The sequence below is a fragment of the Mesocricetus auratus genome, unplaced genomic scaffold, assembly GCF_017639785.1.
Source record: "Mesocricetus auratus isolate SY011 unplaced genomic scaffold, BCM_Maur_2.0 Super-Scaffold_100027, whole genome shotgun sequence".
Taxonomy (NCBI): domain Eukaryota; kingdom Metazoa; phylum Chordata; class Mammalia; order Rodentia; family Cricetidae; genus Mesocricetus; species Mesocricetus auratus.
This window is the reverse complement of record NW_024429208.1, coordinates 2,524,577-2,549,240: the sequence shown is the minus strand read 5'-3', so window position 1 is coordinate 2,549,240 and position 24,664 is coordinate 2,524,577. Positions and strand designations below refer to the sequence as shown.

At 57.6% G+C, this 24,664-nt stretch overlaps 1 protein-coding gene across 1 annotated transcript in view; it reads right to left on the bottom strand.

The window, feature by feature from the left end:
* Positions 1-24,664, bottom strand: part of Tnxb (tenascin XB) — a 59,394-nt gene that overhangs the window by 31,596 nt on the left and 3,134 nt on the right. The window contains 9 exon segments of the mRNA XM_040732027.1: positions 505-837; positions 1,799-2,089; positions 2,434-2,724; positions 4,005-4,298; positions 8,518-8,781; positions 8,884-9,040; positions 13,876-13,991; positions 14,354-16,192; positions 16,686-17,069. Coding sequence (XP_040587961.1) covers positions 505-837; positions 1,799-2,089; positions 2,434-2,724; positions 4,005-4,298; positions 8,518-8,781; positions 8,884-9,040; positions 13,876-13,991; positions 14,354-16,192; positions 16,686-17,058 — 3,958 coding nt within the window. The 5' untranslated portion in view covers positions 17,059-17,069.

The following is a 24,664-nucleotide window of genomic DNA, read 5'->3' as shown; positions in this document are numbered from 1 at the left end:
GCCTACAAGTGCAACCTGTTTTCCAGTCCAAGTGCTTCCTGTTTTCTATTCCTGGCTTCCTGCCCCAGCCTTGACCCTTGACATCAACATCCAGCAGGAGGAAAACATGCTCTCTTCTACCTGGGGTTTTTCCACTGTGCTGTAAACCTGTATAAAAAGCTCCTCCCTCCTACAAGAGAGAGACCTCTTAGCACTTGCAATGAAGACACACACACACACACACACACACACACACACACACACACAATAAAGCCAGCACATGCATTCTCTTAGTACATGCAAGTGGACGTCTGGTCTTTCTTTTCCTGATACCTTGGAGTTGCTTGTGGCACAGGTGCCGCATTGATTGATGTCCCCACTCCCTGCCAGGGCAGATAGGTATGGGCATGCAATAGTAAGCCATAGCTTTAGCAAAAACAGACCTGGGATTCTGATCCGTCCTTGGCCACCATTCCCCAGTCACTAGACTCCAAAGAGCTCCTTGGGCTCCCACAGTCCACTCACCCGTCACCCCGACAGCAGACACGGGGCCCACACGCTGGCCGCTGTGGATGCCGTACAGGTTCATCTTGTACTTGTGGTCTGGCTCCAGGCCGGGGATGGTGACCTGGTCCTCGTGTCCTGGCACCCGCACCACCTTGGGCTGCCCATCCCCGTTCTTGTACTGGATCACGAACTGGTCAAACCGTCCCTCGGGGACTGTCCAGGAGAGGCTCAGGGAGTCAGGGGTGGCGCCTGTCACAGTCAGCTCTCCTAGGTGTGGCTTCTCGAGGGACTGTGGGGCCTCGGTGCTGGGCTCTGGGGGGCTCGGGTGCTGGTCCACCATGTGCTCTGGAGCTGAGGAACGAGAGTAGGCCCACGGTGTTAGCAGTGACCTGCCCACCAATGGAGCTGCCAAAGCACACCAGCATGTGCGACCCTCCGCGAAGGCTGAGGGCTCCTTCGGCTCTGGCATCCAATGCCCAGTTCCCGAGGCGTCCTTCCTGAGGCAGCCTGTTCCTTCCCCACACCAACCAGACCCTCTAAGGAGAGCATGGCCGAGGCAGGCCCACGGCCCAGAATGCAAGCAAGGTGGAATCGGTTAGGCGAGCCTGGGAAGAGCCCTGCTCCTTCCGGGATGGCTTGGGATGCTCGGCCCCCAGGACCTCCCCAGCACCCTGCCTGCCATCCCTGCAGTAGGTGTTTGCAGGGTTCCCTGAGGGACTGAGACCCTGGGGACACATGAAGAAGGAGGGGACAGGGAGGGGACACTCTGGAGCCAAACAGTGGCAGTGGTGTGATAGTGGCGTGGTCAGGGAATGAGAGGGCCCCGGGCGGCAGAGGTGGCTCGGTTTCAGCAGGGGTTTGCACACAGGAGCTCTGAGCCCGAGTCAACTGCTCCTCTTATTCGTTGATTCAGTTTTAGGAGAGGTCTTACTGCGCACGCAGCCCAGCCCGTCCTGGGACTCAACAAAATCCTCTGGCTTCAGCCTTCCAGGTGCTGTGATTACAGGCAGGTCTTAACCACCACGCCTGGCTTAAACCTGCTGTGTATACTAACAGAGCTCCCGGGGGCGTCACCATCAGCCCCCCCCCCACCCCTGGCTTGGCAGAAAGGAAGCTGGGAATGGCAAGATTAAGTGACCGGCCTAGGAGGTCCTATGGACCCTGATTTATGAAGCCAATAATGAGGGACAGACAGACGCCTGCAAAGTCCCTGCTCCCTAGCAAAAGAAGACTGAAGGGCGAGCCGACCTGGGGCAGGAGGCCCTGCCTGGGGCCAGCAGTGAAGGGAGACTGGGGGGGGGCTCTGACTCACCCGTTTTGGCCACTACAGACGCGGGCCCCACGCGCTGCCTGCCACGAAGCCCGTAGAGGTTCATCTTATACTTCCTGTTGGACTCCAGGCCAGGGACAGTGGCCTCGTTCTCATCCCCCGCAACGGGCACCGTCTGGGGCTGCCCCTGTGCGTCCTTGTACTGGATGGCGAAGGAGTCAAAGGGACCCTGGGCCACGGTCCACGACAGACGCAGGGAGTCTGGGGTGGTGCCAGTCACCGTCAGCTCCCCCAGGAGGGGCTGTTCCGACAATCCCTCTTTCTTTGCTGGGGCTGTAGGCGAGAAGAAAGAGCCAGGTGCAGAAGCAGCAGCAGCCTGGGATCGGGGGGGGGGGGTTCAGGTCTGGACCCTGGGGTGGGGGGGGGGTCGCCACTCCGTTTTAGCACGAGTGTTGGAACCCTGGAAAGCTGGACACAGCCAGAGTATGACACACCTCCTGGGCTTTGGGGAGCACGCTGAGCCGGATGGAAGGGGCCTAGCTGTGCCGGGGAAGCTGGCTGCCCCTCAGCCTGGGAGCAGGGCCAGGGTGTTGGGGTCAGCCATTTTGCTGGGAGGCTCAGCTGGTCCCTGGCTGAGGGTGAGCGTGTGGAAGGGAGCTTAGGTGGCCGCCACTCACCGGTAGTGCCGTCAGCGGTGAGGGGCCCGTACCGCTTCTTATTGGCAATCCCGTACAGAGTGAATCTGTACTTGTGGTTGGGGTCCAGCGGGGAGACCACCACTGAACGCTCAGGCCCCTCCACTGGTACCACGAGGGGCCGTCCTTCCCTGTCTCTGTACTGGACCATGAAGGAGTCAAACTGGCCCTCAGGGACCGTCCAAGAGAGGTGCAGTGAGTCCGGGGTAGGGTCGGTTACCCACAGCTCTCCCAGGCGGGGTGGGGATCCTGGGCTGGGGTCGCTCTGAAGCACTAGGAGGAGAGAAAGGGCCGGGGAGTCACAGGAGAAAGGAAGCCCGGTGCAGCTGCCACTCGGGAGACACCCGCGACAGACGGACCCGGAGGACGGAAATCAGCCAGCCCTCTGCCTTGCTGTGAGCTCCGTGGAGGGGCTGGACCCCGTCACGGGAAGGAGTGGCACCTTCTGAGCTGCCTCATGCCCTGTGGTGTTGCACTGATTATTCCCAGCCAAGGGGGAGAGGCTCCGAACGGGGAGGGGAACCCGGCCAGCCCCTTCGTATATCCGTGCACAGCCTGGGAAACCTCCCTGAGGCAGCCTCCATGCGTCCAACTTAACTCCCGGCTAGTTTCTCCTTCGAGACTCCCCCGGGGTGCAGCAGTGTAGGGAGCACCCACCCGCCTGCCACGCCTGTCTGCCAAGCCTGCCTGCCACGCCTGTCCCTGGCTGTACCCACTTTCTGAGTGCATCTCCCTCCATCTCCGCTATTGGCGCTCTGTTCACAGAGGATTCCAGAAACGTCTGTGCCCCCACATCACCTCCAGTCCGGCTCCGCCCTCCACCGGGCAGCTTCCGGTGACCTGGCGGTTGCTGTGTCCCGAGGACACTGGAGAGCCCTAAGTCACTCTGGTGGACTCTGGCTGGCTGTGCCTTCCTCCCGGCATCTGGGACATTGCCCTGGTGTTTCTCCACCTCTGCTGGCCTTGTGGGCTCCCTGCCCCCCACAGCTACCAGGACTCAGTGTGACCCTGACGGGTCCCTCCAGTCTCCGAGTCAGGCACGTGTTTGTGCCTCAGAGGCAGGTGCAAGGACCGGGTGGTGGTTGGAGAACACGCTGAGCTCACTGGCTCCAGAAACTCACAGGAAGTATTTCTCTGCAGTACCCCACCCTATATTGCTGCCCACCAGCTGCTGCCTGGGGGGGGGGACAGAAGTGGCTGATCCAGGGACCCGAGGCTGGCCTGGGCCTCCGGGCTCTGCCCTGTCACCATTCCAGGCCACCGTAAGCCACACCAGCTGTTGACTCACACTGTGCTGTTTGCAAGGTAGCTCGCCATTTTACTCTAGCATCCAGAGAGTACAGGGTTCCCACACAGCACACAGAACTCTAGAAATAAGCACCCCACATGTCACGCTCTCCAGCCAGAAGGGGGCTGTGGGTTCCCTGGGAGACCAACCCCAGGGATTGGCCGCTGGGAGCTGTTCACAATATCCCCGGACTGCCCAAATCTCTGGGGCAACCTGTTTCGGCATGGCACAAAGTTACCGGGCTGGGGTGGCTGCTGTCACTCACAGATCTTGGCTTCGGCCACCAAGGGGCCATGCCTCTTCTTGCCGATGAGCCCGTACAGGATAAATCTGTACTTGCGCCCCGGTTCCAAGGACGTAACAGGGGCTGAGCGCTGCGGTCCCTCCACGGGTATCACCTGGGGCCCGTCTTTGTCCTTATACTGGATGACGAAGGAGTCAAACTCCCCCTCCAGGACAGTCCAGTGCAGCAGCAGGGAGTCAGAGGTCAGGCTGGACACTGACAGCTCACCCAGGCGTGGCGGGACCGATGGCTTCCCAGGCTGCTCCTCAGCCCTGTCTGGCGTTTGGGGACAAAGACAAAAAGCATGCTGGACCAACCGTTCCCCTTCACCCTGTCTCCTACCCTCTGCTCTGCGGCCCTCAACCCATCCCTGATGTCTCCATCCCCGCCCCTCCAGGGAAGGAGACATTTTCCCCTAGGTGTCTGTCCCTCTTTATGTCCCCGGTCCTGTACCCTAAAACTTTAAAGAGTTTCATGTCCCCCGTGGCATGACTTGAGAGTTTCTAGCCACCCCCCCATGCTTCAGAGCAGTCTTCAGGCTCCCCAAACCCCTGGGCTGCTCTCTCCCTTGCTACCCTCTCTCCCAGTTGTCAGATTGTTCTAGAACTGGACCAAGAGCCCAACCACTGTAGTCTCACAGGGGGAACCGGGGGCGGGGCGTAAGGGTCAGGCATCCCAGGCCTTGTCCTGTCCCACCCATCCCTGAAGCTGTGATGGCAACAGAGCCCCCAACACACACACACACACACACACACACACACACACACGCGCGCGCGCACACGCACACACACGCACACACACTCACACACTCACACACACTCACACACTCACACACACTCACACACGCGCACATTCACACACTCACACACGCACGTACGCACACGCACACACTCACTCACACACTCACACACGCGTGCACGCGCGCGCACGCACACACGCGCGCGCACGCACACACGCACACACACACACATGCACACCAGAAGACTTTACTCCCCCCAGTGCAACTGCAGGTGCTGCCCCCCGGAGACGGCACAGCTGAGACCCCAGCGCTGGGACGGGAGCTGCATCCGCCTTGAACTGTACGGCCCAGGGCAGGGCAGAGGACAACCAGGCAGGAGGCGCACACACAGCAGTGTCTACTGCTGCCCTCGCGTCTGGCTGCTCCCCACCCGACTGCCCTCCAGTGGCTGGCATACCGTCATTGTGGTGCCCCCTCCTAACTTCCTTCCCTGCCGACTCTCAAATCTCCTTCGGAACCGTTCCCTGAAACCCCATCCCACCTTTTAGAGTCTGAGACACAGGGGCCCCAGCCCCCTCCCCCAGCCTCAGGACGGCCGCTCTGAGCACACGGTCCAGAATGTACCCATAATGCCTTGGTAGGTGATGGGAACAGAGGGCTTGCCCCCAGGGGTGATCCCTTGGAGGAACAGCTTGTAGGGGGCTCCGGGAGGGGGCGGGGGCACCAGAGCCTGGTGCACGTCTCCCGGTAGCCGTTCTTCGTGGGCCCAAGGCCCCTCTGCCACCTGCATGCGCAGCTGGAAGTGGGTGAAAGTGTCGGGCTGGGCAGTCCAGGCCACACGGAGGCGCCCTGCCTTGTCTCTGCCCAGCACCTTCAACTCTCCCAGCGGGTGGTGCTCCAGGATCAGGATAGGGGCCTGGGCCCCTTGGGTCGTAGAGGGGCCCGAGGGAGGAGGCTCATCGGTAGCCTCCAAGAGGCCAGAGGGTAAGGACCCTGAGGAGGGGGGGGCAGAGCAGGTAAGAAAAAAACAGGAGAGTCGGGTGTGAGAGCAAGGAATGGCACCTGTAGTCCCCAGGGGTGCCCTCCCCTCTCCCGAGCTGCTCCCCAGCCCCATCTGGGACTCAGGAGGCAATCCATACTTCTCCCCCATACTTGGCCGACCCCCCCCCCCCCCCCAGCTCATCGGGAGAAGTCCCTGGCTTGGGACACAAACCCTGCCATCCCTCCCTGCCCACGAGCCTCCCCCACAGGTGGTGTCCTTCCATTAGTGCTGCAGTGAGAAAAGCCTGGAAGAAAGGAAGGGGCGTGGTGTTAGGGAGAAAGGGGGTGGGGGCGGTAAGGGGACAGAGAGGGCATGAGGGTGGACGTCCAGTTCCAGCGGCATCTGCGCCCTATGGAGGAAGAAGAGGTCCACCCCCACCCTGCAGCCACAAAGCACCCCGTCCCTGGGCCAGGCATCAGTCCTGTGGGAGAGACCAGCTGGACGGGAGCCATGTCTGGGAAAGCAGTTCGGGAAGGGAAGTCGTGGTTTCACTCCCCACGCACACACAGCCCCACCTTCCGCACATGCTGCCCAGCGGCTTTCAAGGCCACCCTCGAGCAGATCTGCCGTGGCCCTTCGAGGTCAAAGCCAAACTGTAGGAAACAACCACAGACCGCAGGCTTCAGGCACCCTGGCCGCAGTGAGTCAAAGTGGGAATCGCTGGCTTCCATCCCACCCACCGAAACTGACAGGAAAGGCCACGGTCTTCCCCAGCCTGCCGCGGGGGTGTCTTAAGCTGCGGTCACCATGATGCAGCTCTACTCACAAAACTACAAACTTTCCAAAAAAGATTATGAGATGGTGGTTTTGTGGTTGTAGAGTTTTGTTTTGTTTTCAATAAGGGGAAAAAAAAGAAAACTCAAGTGTAAGGCATGAACTTTGCAGACAACATCGTGTCGCTAGGCCAAGATGCTGGACTTCCCTGGCAACAGTGGCATTGATTGCCAAAGAGCTTGGGAGCCCAGGTATGAGCCAGGGAACCCCACAAACCACGTCTATTTGGCTTTAGTTATCCCCAGGAGAATGCCAGGACCCCGGGATGGGGTGGCTTTTGGGACGCTGGAGGGCAGCTTTCTGTGGCCGTGTCCTGCAGCCCGGGCCAGGTAGGCTAGGAGGTGGAAGGGAGTGGCGAGGGGCGGAGGCCTAAGCGGTGAGACAGTGGGAGGAGTTAAGTGGCTGCGATTCTGGAGGGCAGGCGATGCCGCGCGGGGGATGGGCAGTCCAGGGCCCCAGCCCACGCTACCTGTGGTGGTGATGAAGGCGTAGGACTTGGATGTCTGCCCTGCCCGCACCCCATGGACCTCCACGTGGTAAGTAGTGCCAGGCCTGAGGTTGGGCAAGCGGACAGTGCGCTCAGAGCCGTCCACAGTCAGCTCCCCGCTGGGGCCCTTGGCGGGTGGCAGGGGCCGCCAGCGCAACACCACGCGCTCGAACTGGCCCCGGAGCCCGTCGAGGGACACGATCAAGGCGCCATCCGCTGCACTGCCTAGCACCTCGGGCTTCGGGTGACGCGCTGTGGTCACCAGGTGTGCACCGTCGGATGCTGGGTCCGCGTCTCCCTGGTTCGATGCCCGCTTCCTGGCGCTCTGGGTGGGACTAGCGGTGGGGTGGGGCTGACGTGGCTTGGGTGCCGGGGCACCCGCTGTCTGGTGGCGCTTCAGGAACTCATGGATGTGGCGCGCCACCGACGTGTAAGTCTGGTTGGCGCGCAGCGGGTAGCCATGGGCGCGCAGGTGACGCTCCAGGTCCTGCACTGTGCCGCGGAAGCGGCCCAGTTCAGCCGTCAGGTTACCCCAAGGCCTTCGGGGAGGCTGGGGCAGGCTCGGCCGGGGGTGCCACTCCTCTGTGGGCCACAAGGGCCGGGAGGGCCGTGGAGGCCGGGGACGGGGGTTGGGGGGGCGGGGCTGGGGGGTGCACCTCCGGGTAACCGTAGTGGCCTGGTGCTGCCGAGTGAGAAAGGGGGAGGGGACATCGGGTCAGTGCCAGCCTCCCCCACCGCGCGCTCCTCCTCGCCAGCCACCGTGGATCCCCGCTCCCCCACTAGGGACGAGGGAGGCCTCTTCCCTGCGCCCCAGCCCCACCTAGAAAGAGAGATTAGTGTCCCCCCCCAGCCCCACCCATTCCTTCGCCCTCCAAGCCTGCCACTGTTGGTGCCCTAGAAGGAAAAGAAGCCGGCGGTGGGCGGGGCGTGTATCTGAGGGAGAGAACGGGAAAGGGGGGGGGTGGGGGGATGAAAATGAGAGCTACTCCGAAGAGGGCGTCGCCTTGTCCCAGGAAAAAGAGATATCCGGCTGGGTATCTGTTAAAGAAACCTTCAGGGCTGGTGGAAAATGACCCCAGGCAACCCCCAGTCCCAAAGTCAGCAGGATGGTGACCTGTGGCGCGCTTAGCTCTGGTCTCCACAAGATCACACTGCCCACTGCCTGTGTAGCTAAGTTAGAGGAGAAAATCTACCCTCCCCTGGGCGGTTCCCAGCATCTTCTGTACTCTTCCCTCCCAGGGGGCAGTTCCTCCCACAGTCTAACCTTCAAGCTTCCTATGGGACTCCAGGCACCTGAGGGCCTCTCCCCCCTGGTGTCTTCAGAACAGAACAGGGCTGTGGCGGGTGTGCTAGGATTCCCACTGCCCTTTGTGACCCTCCAGGCCTGGGCACCCGAGGAGAGGGCTCCCAGACCCGGAAACCAGGCTCTACCTTAGCACCGGGAACGCCGTACCTGTGTTCGCCCTGACGGAAGCCGGGTAGCTGACTGCACGGCCTCGTTCTGCAGTGACAGTCACCACGTACTCCACGCCCGGCATCAGGTCGGTTAGCTGAGTCCTGTCCGCCTCGGGGGGCACTTCCAGCCGCACCCTTTGGTTGCCGGCACTGACGTAGGACACCACGAATCGGTCCACCTCAGCCTGGGGGCGCAGCCAGCTGAGGTCCAGTGTGGTCGGGGTCACAGCCACCACTCGGAGGTCCTGAGGGCCGTCGATCACTGGCGGGGTCAGACAGAAGACGGCTCAGTGGTGAATTCACTCTGCTCTGCTCTGGTGCAGCCCCCAGATTCCCAGCTGCCCGCCAAAGCCCCGGCTCTCACTGGTAGTGATGGTCTTGGAGGCTGGAGGACCCCAGCTGGTCCCTCGTAGAGCACGGACAGTGACCTGGTAGTCCTGACCAGGGGCCAGTCCTCTCTGGTCATAGGCTGAGGCAGAGCTGGGCACCCGAGCTGTGAATGGTGGGCTCGCCCCCTCAGTCTGCAAGAGAGTACCAGATGTGTCAGAGCCGGGGCCCCCGCGACTCTTCTCTGTGGTTTGTGTCTGTCAGTGAACTAACAGTCTGTGAAAAGGGGGGTCCAGCAGTCCTACTTGGCAGATGAGGAAACCCGGCTCAGGAAGACCGTGTCCCGACAGGGTGCACACCGGGAGAGCTGGAAGACTGGCGAGGTGGCTTACTGTTCCCGTAGAGGGACCTAAATCCAGGTGCCAGCGTCCCCATGGGGCAGCTCACAGCCATCTGTAACTCTAGCTCCAAGGGAGACAACCCCCAACCTCCTCAGGCCCTTCCATTCACGTGCACATACCCAAACACAGACACATGATTATACATAAAATCGCTTTCTTAAGAAAGCTCAGGCTGGGGCTGGAGAGATGGCTCAGAGGTTAAGAGCACTGTCTGCTCTTCCAGAGGTCATGAGTTCAATTCCCAGCAACCACATGGTGGCTCAGAACCATCTGTAATGAGACCTGGTGCCCTCTTCTGGCCTGCAGACATACATGGAGGCAAGATGTTGTATTCATAATAAATAAATTTTTTTAAAAAAAGCTCAGGCTGAGCAAGACATGGTGGCGCCCGCCTGTAGCCCCAGCACTCAGGAGGCAGAGGCAGGCGGATCTCTGTGAGTCTGAGGCCAGCTCTGGTCTACAGAGCGAGTTCCAGTGCAGCCAGGGCCACACAGAGAAACCCTGTCTGGAAAAATAAACAAGAAAGAAAGGAAGAAAGCTGGGCCTGGGGAGAGAGCTACGGCTAAAAACGCTCTGCTTTTGCAGGAGACCAGAGTTGAGTTCCCAGCACCCCTATGAGGAGGCTCACAACTGCCCGCAACTCCAGACCCAGGGGATATGATGCCCTCTTGTGGTCTTCTTGAGTACCTACACACTTGTGTGCATACACATATGTGCACGCAAACAAAATAAATCTTTTTTTGTTTTGTTTTGTTTTGTTTTGTTGAAAACTCACTCTGTAGACCAGGCTGGCCTGGAACTCAGAGATCAGCCCGCAACTCACTCTGTAGACCAGGCTGGCCTGGAACTCAGAGATCAGCCCGCCTCTGCCTCCCAAGTGAGGGGATTAAAGGCGTGCGCCACCCCACCCAGCGATAAATCCTTAAAGATAAAAGAAAGCCGAGAGGCTTGAGAGCAGGCGGTGTGTCCCTGGCCCCCCCCTCATGTGCAATTCCTGCTCATCTGCCAGAAGTCTGCCTGACCCAGGGTTCCCTCTAGTTCCCTGGGTGACCCCGTTCTACCTACACAGGTTCTTTCAGAATAGACAGGGCAGAGCAGGGATGTCCGGTGCCCGCCCCCTTCTCTTCCCCGAATCTGTTTAGCGGGCCCTGGTGGTAACGCTGACTGGGTGTCCCTCTAGACGTTTTTCTTGTCTCTTCGGCAGCCTTACACGCCCTTTAAAGAAAGGCCGGCCTGCTCAGCATTCTAATAGCACATTTCCCGGACGCTGCTCACACCTGCCATCCTGCTGTGTGTTGGAAACCCGAAAAAATAAAAGATACCATCCCTGTCCTGGGTTACTGGGTGTAACCTAGTAACCAAAATGTAGACCTTTCCCTCCCCAGTCTCTATGTGTGATAAATAGCCAAGGGGGGGGACCTCCTTTTGGGGGTGTGTTTCAGGTTACGAGGTTATGTAGGGTGGCCCCTCAGGCAGCCATGGGGGGGGACCTCCTTTTGGGGGTGTGTTTCAGGTTACGAGGTTTTGTAGGGTGGCCCCTCAGGCTCCTAGAGGGACTACTGGGACGGTGGGAGGGCTGGACACAGGAGTGTTGGAACAGCCCTACACCGTGTGGGGCTGCCTCGCAAGGACAGGCTCTGGGGACACCCTGTACTGCTCAGCTATGTTGGCCATGGCAGGGACACCTCCATTCAGCCAAATGGGATTGGAAAATTTGAAAGATACTGTCCTAAACCAAAAAAACATAGTAAATACCAAAGTAAAAAACCAGATGAGAAGCCACGTGGAGATTTTCTTGGGTGAGGATAAACTGAAGCTGGGTCACTATTTTGTGGGTGGAAAGAAAGGTTCCCCCTGGGTACGGAGAATTCTGCCCTCCTCCTTCAGTTCCAGCTTGGAGGGGCCGTGGGGTGGCTTTCACCCAGCACATGTGACACCCTCATGCCTCCCAGGACCCGCCTGCCCACGGTGCACCCCTTCCTGCCTCTCCCTCTATTGTAAGCCCTGACGTCTCCATCTTTCATCAAAACAAACCCATCCTGAATTCTTTCTTTCTTTGGATCAACACGGACTCTTGGTTCCTCCCTGGAAGTCCCCATGCCAGCCTCACCCATGCTGCCCAACCCCATCTCTTGGAGTCTGAGGTGGGATCTCTGGCCAGATATTGGCGGCTGGGGCTGGCACTGCTCCCTGGTAAGGCTGGGCTCCCTTGGTGATTGATTGTTTGTTTGTTTTGTGTTTTCTTTTGGTTTTGTTTTGTTTTTCGAGACAGGGTTTTTCTGTGGCTTTGGAGGCTGTCCTGGAACTAGCTCTTGTAGACCAGGCTGGCCTCGAACTCACAGAGATCCACCTGCCTCTGCCTCCAGAGTGCCGGGATTAAAGGTGTGTGCCACCACCGCCTGACAGCAGTCAAGTTCTAAGAGACAAGTGTTTTAGGGGAGGTGGGGGGAGGAGCCACCAGGAACAAGGGAGAGACAGGCTGCCACCAGGGAGATGAGGGGTGACAATGGACTCCGTGTCAGCTGATGGAAACAGCATGGCCAAGGCAAAAGGCTCAGGCCCAAGAAGTCACCACAAAAAGCGGGTCTGAGGGCTGGGCGTGACCGTGTGTCTGATACCACCCCTGTCCCGGGGCTGGGTGTAACCTAGGAACCAAATGCAGACCCCTCCCTCCCCAGTCTCTATGTGTGATAAATTGCCATGAGAAAAAGAAAGAAAATGAAAGCCCTCCTTTGGGTGTGTGTTCAGGTCGTGAGGTTATGTAGGGTGGCCTTGAGGGACACTGCTGGGACAGTGGGCAGGCTGGATGTCAGCCTCACACAGGGCCTGGAAGGGTCCCATGCCCAGAGCAGAGGTGAGGGGCTGAGAGCCAGGCCTATTGCAGAACAGCTTAAACCATCCTGCTCAGAGCAAAAAGGCCGCACCCCTTGACAACACCCTGAGAGGCGGCTGTATGTTTGGATCAGGACACAGCACTGCCTGAAGGCCTCTCTTATCTCAACTGTCTATTTTATTTATTTTATTTCTCCTCCCCCTGAAGGTTCATAGGAAAATTCCTTCTGAAAGTCCCACCCTGCAGGTCAGAGCTGTGTAAATGAGGCACACATACAACAGAGCGGGAGAGACGCTTCCTAAGACGTTGGCGCGTTTGTTTTACCGCCGGGCAGCCAACTATCGTCTCTCCCTTCCCTAGTTGCCAGATTCTTGTCTCCTGATTAAATCATGTAAGAAATTTCAGAGAGGAGGAAGGGGGGGGCTGTCTTGGTTATGACACAGTGCACAAGAGCTTGGGGTACAGCTGGGGGAGACCTCCCTGTGGACCCTGCCCTGGTGAGGGTGGCAGCCAGCATCTCGGCACTTGCCTCTCTATCCCAGGGCCTTCTGAGGCTTGTGTAGTTTTCCCTGGGCTGGGGGACACGAGTGTGGCCTTGCCCGTCATTGGCGGGATGATGGGGGGCAGATGACCGAGAAGTGAAGTATGCGTGTGCCTCCCCCGCCCCAGTGGAATCTGTGTAGAGAGCGGTCCCTAAGGAGGAGCCGAAGGCTTTGTCCTCACTGTGCTCCCAAACGTTTTAAGAGCAAGTTAGAGGCAGAGAAAGAATGGAGAAGTACTGACGGCAGGAGCCGCTGGGAAAACAAGCTCGTGGACTCAGGATTGTTGTGACGGCCCGGACAGCTTGGCCTAAACGAATAAAGATAACACTGAACAGAGCCGAAGACAAAGCCTATATATAGACTGGAAGGGGAGGCGGTGAGCACTGCCTTCCTCCTCCCTTCCCTCCTCTTCTCCCTTCAGTCCCTCTTCCCTCTTGCTCGTTATCATAGTTTCCTTCTCCTTCCTTCCTTCCTTCCTTCCTCCCTCCCTTCCTTCCTTCCTTCCTTCCCTCCCTCCTTCCTTCCTCCCTCCCTTCTCCTTCCTTCCTGTAGCCTTGCCTGTCTCTTGGCATTTCGCCCTGTAGACCAGGCTGGTCTCGAACTCACAGAGATCCACCTACCTCTGCCTCCCAGGTGCTGGGATTAGAGGCGTACGCCCCTACCGCCTGGAGTCTTAATCTATGCTTTCCAAAGGCTTTGCTCTGGGCCTCAGTGAGGTTGGCAATAGAAAAAAAACTCAAACAAACATAATCAAACCCACTGGCAGTCTGTGTGGCTGCAGGTTAATGTGCAGCAGCTCGGAGAAAACAGCAGCGGGCCCAGGCTGGCAGTGGGTCTCCCCATTTGGGGTTAGCATATGTACAAAAAGGCAGGGAGCATCTGAAGACACAGCCTTGGGGGGGGGTAGAGGCCGAGGGCTTGCCTGAGAATGAGGTGACGGCTGAGCACTCTGAGTGCAGGACACAAGGAGCCCACCACGTACCCCGGATAGCAATGTCCCCAGCCAACGCAAAGGTGTGAGTGTGAGGAATGGGCCACTTGGACTCAGCAGCAACAGCCAGTAGTAGTGACCTCACCGTTACCATCAGTAACCTAGCTGCCCTGGACCAATGTTGAGGCCTCCCTGCCAGGCATTTTATAGCAGACTGGGACACCAGCCATCTGGAGTCTCACAAGTGTGACTTCCTGTGTGGTGTGAGCCAGCCCCCTCCCCTTTATACTGCCCAGCCAGCCTCCCCCTTGCCTGCCCTCACCGTGGGGATGAACTGGATTTCGTAGGCATCCACAGGACCAGGGGCCCGGGTCCACTCTGTCCGAACAGTCGTCTCCTCCAGCAGATGCATCCTCACGTTCTGGATGGCTGGTACCTCTGCCCAGATGGAGGAGGGAAAGCTGATGAACCCGGCCGCTCAGGGCCGTACAGAGGGCCACATCTGTGTTCCCACTGCCCAAACTCAGGTTGGGGAACACCGGAAAAGGCTCAAGAAGGGCCCCGGGGCATCCCTCAACTTCCCCCACGCCCTGAACATACAAACACCTTAAAGACAACCCTCTGCCCAGAGACTTCCCACTGGTGCCTGCTTATGGTTCCACTATCGGGGTGGACGGGGCCCTTCTGACTGATCCCTGCCCCCACTCCACAAGGAACAATCCCTCCATTCTTCCTTAGGCTTCTTCCGCTTGGATCCCCATTCCTGCCCCAGTGTACGGGAGAGGGCGCGCCTGGCTCACCTTCCCCGCAGTCGTCCCCAGCATAGCCGTCTTGGCAGATGCATCTGCCCTGGAGACACTCCCCCCTGCCGCGACAGTCACCTGGGCATGTCTGGATGGCACAGTCTGGGCCTCGGAAGCCCTCGACACACACACATTGGCCTGCACGGCACAGTTCCCGGGGCCCGCAGCCCCCAGGGCAGGCGCTGGCAGGAGGCTCCTCCTGCCCGCAGTCCTCACCGCTGTAGCCGGCGTAGCATAGGCACACTCCCTGCACGCAGCGCCCGCGGCCACGGCAATCAGCTGGGCACGTGCGAGTGGCACAGGCGAGGCCGGTGTAGCCTGGGTCGCACACACAGCGCCCGTCCTCACAGCGGCCGCGCCGGTTGCAGTCAGTCGGGCAGGTGCGGAGACTGCAGTCTTCGCCCGCGTAGCCCGCGTGGCACACGCACGAGCCATCGTGGCACACGCCGTGCTGGCTGCAGTCGCGCGGGCACCGCCTCACGCCGCAGTCCTCGCCCGTGTAGCCATCATCGCACTCACAGAGCCCGTCCAGGCACCGGCCGCGGCCCCTGCAGCCGCTGGGACAGCTGCGGGTGCTGCAGTCCTCCCCTGAGTAGCCCGCGGCACACACGCACACGCCGTCATCGCAGTGGCCGTGCCCGCGGCAGTCCCCGGGGCACCGACGGCTCCCGCAGTCCTCGCCGGTGAAGCCCACGTTGCACACGCAGCGGCCGTCCACGCAGCGCCCGCGCCCGCGGCAGTCGCCAGGGCAGGCGCGCGTGCCGCAGTCCCGGCCTGTGTACCCGGGCCAGCACACGCAGCGGCCGTTCTCGCAGCTTCCCCGGCCGCGACAGTCCCCGGGACAGTTGCGCACGCCGCAGTCCTCGCCGCTGTAGCCCGCCTGGCACACGCACACGCCGTCCTCGCAGCGCCCACGGCCCCTGCAGTCCCGTGGGCAGGCGCGCGCGCTGCAGTCCGCCCCTGTGTACCCGGGCCAGCACACGCAGCGGCCGTCCTCGCAGTGGCCTCTCTGGCTGCAGTCCCCCGGGCAGCTGCGCACGCCGCAGTCGTCGCCGCTGTAGCCGGCGTCACAGATGCATTCCCCGTCCTCGCAGCGGCCACGGCCACGGCAGTCACGCGGGCAGGTCCTCGTGCTGCAGTCTTCGCCCGAGTACCCGGGCCAGCACACGCAGCGGCCGTCCACGCAGCGCCCTCCCTCGCCACAGTCCCGCGGGCAGCTCCGCACGTCGCAGTCCTCACCGCTGTAGCCAGGGTCGCACACGCAGCGGCCGTCCTCACAGCGGCCTCTCTGGCTGCAGCCCCGGGGACAGCTCCGCACCCCACAGTCCTCGCCCGAGTAGCCGGGGTTGCACACGCAGCGTCCATTCTCGCATCGGCCCTTCTGGCTGCAGCCCCGGGGGCAGCTCCGCACCCCACAGTCCTCACCGGAGTAGCCGGGGTCGCACACGCAGCGCCCTTCCTCGCAGCGTCCTCTCTGATTGCAGTTGCGAGGGCAGGAGCGCTGGCTGCAGTCGGGGCCCGAGAAGCCAGCGCGACACACGCACACACCCTGCACGCAGCGCCCGCGCCCCTGACAATCTCCGGGGCAAGAGGGCCAGCCGCAACTGGGCCCGCTGTAGCCGGGGAAGCACACGCAGCGTCCTCGGACGCAGCGACCCTGGTCGTTGCAGTCATCGGGACAGGTCCTGGAGGCTGAGGGTGGGGACGAGGTGGACGGCTTGGTGTCCGTGGGGTCCGAGCAGGTGGGTCCACCCCAGCCAGGCTCGCAGGAACAGGCGCAGCGGCTCAGGTCAAAGACACCATGGAGGCTGCAGAGGCTGCGCACATCGGTCTGGCCTGGTGCAGGAAGAAGCGAGAGCCAGCCCGTGTTAGTGCCTGGGGCTAGCCCAGCCTTCTTTTTTTATGTTTATTTATTTATGATGTATACAGTGTTCTGTCTGCACACATGTCTGCAGGCCAGACGAGGGTATCAGATCTCATTATAGACGGTTGTGAGCCGCCATGTGGGTGCTGGTATTTGAACTCGGGTCCTCTGGAAGAACAGCCAGTGCTCTTAACTGCTTAGCCATCTCTCCACCCTAGCCCAGCCTTCTTAAGGCTCCTCGTTGCTTAGCATACATGCCCTCTTGCGAGCGTTTGGATCGACTCTAGCCGATCTCTGCTTTCCAAGTTGCGCCCCTCACTGCACCCATCACCCCTAAAGACCAGGAAGCGGCACACTGTCTCTCTCCTCCATACCAAGGATCCTTGACGGCACCCCAGGCACCTCTCCCATCCTGATCCTCTTCTCTCCTCCTCTCGGCCACCCCCCACCCCCACCAGTGCTCACCCGTGCCAGCCTGGGCGGCCGTGGGACAGCACCCTCCTGAGCAGTGCTCCTTGAGCCGTTTCACCAACTCCTCCAGGATCTCCAGACGGACCTTCAGGGCCTGCACCTCTGAAGCAGGCACCGGGGGTTCCGTGCCCGGGGGGCAGCCACAGCCAGCTGAAGGGGGCAGGTTAATGCGGTGCGTGAACACCACCTGCTTCTCCCCGCCTTCCACGGTGTGCTCGTACAGCTGAGAAGAGGGGCCCCCTGGCTGGGGAGGGGGCCGTGGGGCGGGGAGGGTGGCATTGGAACGAGGAGAGAAAGGGCCCGCTCTGGCTGTGCCGAGCAACACCAGGAGAGTGAGAACAGACGTCCGGGCGCGCTGAGCTGGCATCACTCAGGAAGCTGAAGGGAGAGAGGACCAGCGTGAGAACTGATGCAGCCGGGAGCCGATCCCCAGGGCGCCAACAGAACACCTGCCAGTGACAGCCGCAACTCACCCGCAGAGGAGACGCCAGCCTAGAGGGCAGGCTCTCTGGGCAGGCCTGGCTCATGTCATGTCCTAAGTCGGCTGCTCGCCCTGTCTTCCCCATTTAACCGGTGCCGCTCCCCCACCCTACGCCACCCGGTTTCTCTTTGTTCCACAGACCAGCCCTGGGTCGTCTGTGCTGCGTGTTCCCTCTGTCTAGAACGCTGACCTCTTAACAGCTCTGCGCCTAACTGGCCTCGCTCAGGACAGTCTTATGATGGGCAGAGCAGCTTGTCCCCACCCCCTCCCAGTCAGAACGGCCCTGCTCACACTCCGCTAGGCGTCTAGTGTGGCCTAGACATCATCTGTGGGCTTGTTTCTTTTTCGATCTGCCTCCCACCACTGAAAGCGAGGTCTGTGAGCATGGAGACCTCACCTGTCCTGGCTTGGATGCACGTGCTTAGCATGAAAATTGGTTGGATAAAGACTGCACCCAGCCGGGCTGGGGTGGCTCATGCCTTTAATCCCAGCACTCGGGAGGCAGAGGCAGGCGGATCTCTGTGAGTTCGAGGCCGGGCTGGACCGACAGCCTCCAAAACAATACAGAGAAACCCTGTCTCGTAAAAACCAAAAAAAATAAAATAAAATAATAATACTGCACCCAATACGCCTGTGCCAAGGGTGTCTAGCAGATGAGGCCAAGTTGCACCCCTCCCCCCAGCACCTGAACCCAACTTCCCTGTGCCCAATGTTTGACAGACTCCCCTCCTTTCTTCCCTCTTCCTCTTCCTCTTCTTCTTCCTCCTCCTCCTCCTTTTCCTTTCTAGCACTGGTCTCAAATTCACCATGTAGCCAAGGATGGCCTTGAACACTGTCTCCGCCAGGATGAGCTTCAGGCACTACTCTGCTGGGTCCATGTAGCCAAGGATGGCCTTGAACACTGTCTCCGCCAGGATGAGCTTCAGGCACTATTCTGCTGGGCTCCTCCCCCCCTTTAATCCTTCCCTCTCAACTGAATCCTTCCTGCCAGCCTCCCAAAGGAAACACATTTGCTAGTTTGTTTGTTTATTATGGGGAGCTGGGCAGACCACAGCTTGCCGGTGGAAGGCAAAGAATAACTTTCAGGCGTCCCTAGGATTTCACTTGGTTTCTCCGGTTTGGCAGCAAATACCTGTACCTCCTAAGCCATTTTTCCAGGGAGCCTTTTAATGTTTGTTTGTTACTTTTTTTCCGAGACAATGTTTCTCTGTGGCTTTGGAGGCTGTCCTGGAACTCACGCTTGTAGACCAGGCTGGCCTCGAACTCACAGAGATCCGCCTGCCTCTGCCTCCCGAGTGCTGGGATTAAAGGTGAGTGTTACCATACTGGCTCACCTTTTAATTCTTTTTATTCTTCTCTCACACATTATGTCCTGACTGCAGCCTCTCTTCCATCCACACCACCTCCCCTCTCCCCCAAATCCTCTCCTCCTCTCCCGTTTCCCTTCAGATAAGAGCAGGCCTCCCAGGGAAGTTAACTGAACACAGGATAACAAGTTACAATAAGACGAGGTGCAAACCCTCATATCAAAGCTGGACAGGGCAACCCACTCCGAGGAAAAGGGTCCCAAGAGTATTGCCTTTCTGTTTTTCAAAAGTAGTTTTTAAAAACAATTTATTTATTATTTTTATTTTATTTACATTGGTGTTTTGCCTGCATGTCTGTCTGTGTGAGGATTATCAGATCTGTGAGCTGCCATGTAGGTGCTGGGAATTGAATCCAGGTTCTCTGGAAGAGCAGTCAGTGCTCTTAACAGCTGAGCCACCTCTCCAGTCCTGCCTTTTAATTATTATTATTATTATTATTATTAGTTTTTCGAGACAGGGTTTCTCTGTATTTTTTTGGAGGCTGTCCTGGAACTCGCTCTGTAGACCAGGCTGGCCTCAAACTCACAGAGATCCACCTGCCTCTGCCTCCTGAGTGCAGGGATTAAAGGCATGTGGCACCAACATCCGGCTCCGCCATTTAATTTTTTTAGTGAACTCAAATATCTCCAATTAAAAAACTGTCAAATACCGAGCTTTACAGAAGTGTCAGGGCATACGGGTGGAGAAGGACTCAGAAAAGGACCCATCTGTATTAATGGCTGATTAATGGCTAAGATACTCTGACAACTAAACAGAGAGATGGCTGGGGCTTAAGAGCATTCACCCACATGGTGATTCACAACCCTCTGTAACTCAGTTCCAGGGGACCTGACGCCCTCTTCTGACCTCTACAGGCACTGCATCCAACTGGTGCACAGACATGCAGGCAGGCAAACCACTCATACACACAAAAATAAAATAACAACTAAATCAAATAAATAAATAACGTTGCATCAATTAAAGAACCAAGCTGGAGCCAGGTGTTGGTGGTGCACGCCATTAATCCCAGCACTTGGGAGGCAGAGGCAGGTGGATTTCTGTGAGTTCGAGGCCAGCCTGGTCTACAGAGCCAGTTCCAGGATAGCCAGGGCTAGACAGAGAAACCCTGTCTCAGAAAAAAAAAAAAGTAAAGAACCGTATAGGGGAAACAAAAAGAATTGGTCTCTACCTTATGTCCAAATACAGAAACTACAGAAGGGAAAGCAAAGGTTCCCATAGCAACACAGAAAAAAATATGACTGGAGTGAGTGAAAATTGCTTAAGTGAGGTGGCCAAACCTAACCGCAGAAGAACGAACACAGCGGACCTTGTTGGAAGTGATAACTTCACTCCCTGACTTGTTCCCTCCGTGTCGAGGATGGAACATGCCGGGCAAAGGCTCTACCACGGAGTTGTATGCCTGGCTCATGAATTGAAAACATCTGGTCATCAAATGACATCAGTAAGAAAACAAGACAATTCACAGACTGGGAGAAACGTGTGAGGTAAACAGGAATGTGAATGTAAGGGGAGGAAGAATCGAAAATAGAGGCTGGGGTGATGATTGGTCCACTGGTAGAGAGAGAGAGAGGAGAGAGAGAGAGAGGGGGAGAGAGAGAGAGAGAGAGGGAGGGAGAGGGAGAGAGAGAGGGAGAGAGAAAGAGAGGCTGGGGTGATGACTGGCCCATTGGGAGAGAGAGAGAGAGGCAGAGACAGGGAGAGAGAGAGAGAGAGAGAGGGAGAGAGAGGAGGGGGAAAGAGGGAGAGAGAGGGAGGGAGAGAGAGAGGGAGAGAGAGAGAGGGAGAGAGAGAGGGAGAAAGAGAGAGGGAGAGAGAGAGGGAGAGAAAGATAGGCTGGGGTGATGACTGGGCCATTGGGAGAGAGAGAGACAGAGAGAGAGAGGAGAGAGAGAGAGAGGGAGAGAGAGGGAGGGAAACAGAGAGGGAGAGGAGAGAGAGAGGGAGAGGCTGGGTGATGGGCCCATTGGTAAAGTGTGTGTGAGCCTTAGACTCTTAGTTCCATCCTCAACCCCGTGTAAGCGCCAGGCACTACAGAGCATGCCTGTGAGAGCAGAGCTGAGCAGATGGGGCAGGACAGCAGTCAGGGTGAGCTCCAGGTTCAGGACCTTGTCTTAATAAGGCGGAGAAAAGCAGAAGACACCAGTGTCGAACTCTGGGCTCCACATGTCTGTGTGCGCACTCGCACACGCGCACACACACACACACACACACACCTAAAACAAACAAACCCGGGTCCTCCACAAGAGCAGCAATTATTCCTAACCACTGAGTTATCCTGTTTCTTTTCCTAAACCGCTGTCGTTTTGATAAAGGGTCTTACTAGGTAGTCTAGGACGACTTGACAATTCTGATCCTCCTGCCCCAGCCTCCCACGTTTTGGGATGACAGGCACGCACACCACCACACACTGCTGGCTGCTCAAAGGCCTATTTACATTAGCCGAAGTGCAGCTCAATCGGCAGAGACAGACCAGAGAATTAAGCAACAAGAAAACATTCCTCTTTGCCGGATGAATTTCGTGCGTACGCCAAGCAGAGGACGCCGGACACAAAAAGATGATGTTCTAGAAGACGCTACTTGTGCGAAGCGCATGAGCAGGCAGAGCTAATCTGTGCTCTTAGGAGACAGGATGGGCTCACAGCTAGGGATACCACAGACCAGAGGAGACACAGGGGAGATTCCCGGGCCATCCTGTACCTTGATCTGGGTTGGGGCTAAACGTATGCATGTACGGCTCACTGGGCTGCACATGTAGGACTTGTCTGAGAGTTACGGCCTGTGATTAAAAACAAATCCTTGCCTGACATCACCATACTTTACTGCACTTTCCATCACGATTTCCCGATCCTGCAAGCACACGTGCCTCAATCTGCTCCAACTGGCTTCCCCACCACGGTCAAGATGGCCAAGCAACTCCCCACTATGGTTCCCCTACAAAATTTTTTCTTTTTTCTTTTTGAGATAGGGTTTCTCTGTATTGCTTTGGAGGCTGTCCTGGAACTCACTCTGTAGACCAGGCTGGCCTCGAACTCACAGAGATCCGCTTGCCTCTGCCTCCCGAGTGCCAGGATAGAAGACGTGCGTCACCAACACCCAGCTATCCCCCACAAAATCTAAGAGACGTCTATCTTCATTTTACTCAACCTCTCTCAAAATCGATGATAACAAGTTGGCCACCCCTCCCGTTCTGAAGCAGTCTGTGATGTCCAATACGCCGACCGTCTCTCCTTCCACCGTGAGGGTGCTGGGGATTGAACCCAGGTCATCAGGCTTGGCAGCAAGCCCCTTTTGCCCCACTGAGCCCCCCCCACCATCCGCGCCAGCACTGGTCCTCACCAGACACCTCACAGTCACCTCTCCGTGGAGCACGCTTGCCCCTCGCTTCATCCTTCAGGCCTCCACCCCACACATCACCCACACGAAGCCTTCTCGATCAGGCGGAGGCCCCCGTCACGGTATCACAGTGCATAATACGCAGTTGTTGCTTGCACCGTTTCTGATGGCTTGCGATCTTGCGTGAAAAGGGCGTGGCTTCTGTGAAAAGGGCGGGGCTGCCGCTTTCCTGCCTCTCAAGCGCCTCCCACACACATCAAGGCAGACAGGGGGCGCTACCGTTCCTCTCCTTGTCTTTCCTGGCCCCTGTATCCTTTGCGCCTGGCACATCCAACGTGTTTGGTAAATATTTGTTGGTTTTATTAATGCCGGTAAAGTCCAATCTAAGCCCAGGACTAGCACCAGGGCTGGAGTCAAGAACAGGACCAAGGTCAGGGCTAGGACCACGGACAGTGTCTGGGCCTGGAAGTCCCCGCAGGGACAGTAGCTGTGCCCAGAGAGCCAACCAGCAGGCGGGGAGGATGCTGGGAGGACCAGACGGTATAAGCATTTCGGGAACAGGCAGAACGCAGGCTGTGTAATAAAGCTGGACACGCGCAGAGCTGCTGAATCCGCAGTGACTCCTAAGACTACAACAACACTGCAGAACCGTCCACAGCAGCCCCAAGGGGCGACCACCAGATACAACAACACTGCAGAACCGTCCACAGCAGCCCCAAGGGGGACTCACCAAATAATACAACAACACTGCAGAACTGTCCACAGCAGCCCCAAGGGGGACTCACCAAATAATACAACAGCACTGCAGAACCGTCCACAGCAGCCCCAAGGGGCGACCACCAGATACAACAACACTGCAGAACTGTCCACAGCAGCCCCAAGGGGGACTCACCAAATAATACAACAACACTGCAGAACCGTCCACAGCAGCCCCAAGGGGCAACCACCAGATACAACAACACAGCAGAACCGTCCACAGCTAGTTCCAGGATAGCCTCCAAAAGCCTCGGAGAAACCCTGCCTCAAAAATCAAAAAAAAAAGGCATGAAGACAAACTACGGTTCACGTACTGTTAAGCGTAATACTACAGATGGCTCCTAATCGAATAAGAAAACCAGAGAAGAAAGAGCTGGATCATCTATAAAGAAAGTCTGAGTGAGCAGGGCGGTGGTGGCGCACACCTGTGATCTCAGCATGCGGGAGGCAGAGGCAGGAGGATCTCTGTGAGCTGGAGGCCAGCCTGGTCTACAGAGTGAGTTCCAGGCCAGCCGGGGCTGCACAGGGAGATTCTATATCAGATTTTTAAGAAGAAAGAAAGAAAAGGAGTGTGAGTTTGAGGAGAGAGGATAACAAACTTAAACTTGCAGTTTTGAACTGGAAGTGTGGTGTTCTTGGGGTAGAGCGACCAGAAGAGGCATTGATGGGAGATTTCTGGGGTGCTAAGAATATCTTGTTCTGGGCCGGGCGGTGGTAGCGCACACCTTTAATCCCAGCACTCGGGAGGCAGAGGCAGTTGGATCTCTGTGAGTTCGAGGCCAGGCTGGACCAACAGCCTCCAAAACAATACAGAGAAACCCTGTCTCGTAAAAACAAACAAACAAACAAACAAACAAAAATATCTTGTTCCGTGCTGGGCTTAGAGATTACACCTGCAATCTCAGGATTTGGGAGGCTGAGGCAGTAAGTGCAGGAATTCAAAACCAGTCTGGGCTACGTGGTGAGACCCCATCTCAAAATTCCAAGAGCTGGAGAGGGTCATGGAGATGGAGTAGATATGAGAAAAATGCATTTAGATGATTTTTAGATGATCATGTACAATCAAACTCACTGATGTAAAAAACAGAACCAAGAAAGGACAGGCACGGAGCTCCACGGTAGCGTGTGAGCCTGGGTTCAGCATTTGTGATGGAGCTCCACGGTAGCGTGTGAGCCTGGGTTCAGCATTTGGGACGGAGCTCCACGGTAGCGTGTGAGCCTGGGTTCAGCATTTGGGACGGAGCTCCACGGTAGCGTGTGAGCCTGGGTTCAGCATTTGGGATGGAGCTCCTCCACGGTAGCGTGTGAGCCTGGGTTCAGCATTTGGGGGCGGGGAACACAAGTGGGGAGGGGGACAATTTCATTTTGTGGATTTCCATTACAGCTGTTTATTTCCTGTGTGGACATAACACGCCACATTGAAGGTAGGGTAGTCGAGGGACAACTTTCGGGAGTCGGTTCTCTCTGTTTACCATGTAGGTTCCAGGAACTCAACTCTCAAAGGGTCACCGTCACTGGGTCGTGGCAGCAACAGCCTTTATCTGCTGAGCCACCTTGCTGGCCCTTGAAGACATTCACTTACTTATCCATCTTTTTAAATTAGTGGTTTTTTTGGGGGGGGGTTCGAGACAGGGTTTCTCTGTGGTTTTGGAGGCTGTCCTGGAACTAGCCCTTATAGATCAGGCTAATCTCGAATTCACAGAGATCTGCCTGTCTCTGTTGGGATTAAAGGGGTGTGCCACCACCGCCTGGCTTTAAATTAGTTTTATTGTGCCAGGGTCAAATCCAGGGTCTTGTATATGCTAGGCAAATGTTCTATCTCTGAGCTATATAATCCCCAGCACTTTTTGTGGAAATTTTTTTTAAATCCCAAATTGAGGTGATGGGGTTCAGACTCAGGGTTGGGGGGCCCTTGTTGCCTTGTCTGCATATGCAACTGGAGGCGTTTGTGGGGTTCACTTAGACACTGGAGAGACGGTTTGAGAAGAAAGGCTGAGGCCGGAGAGAGGGCTTTGATGAACAGGGAGCGGGGTGAG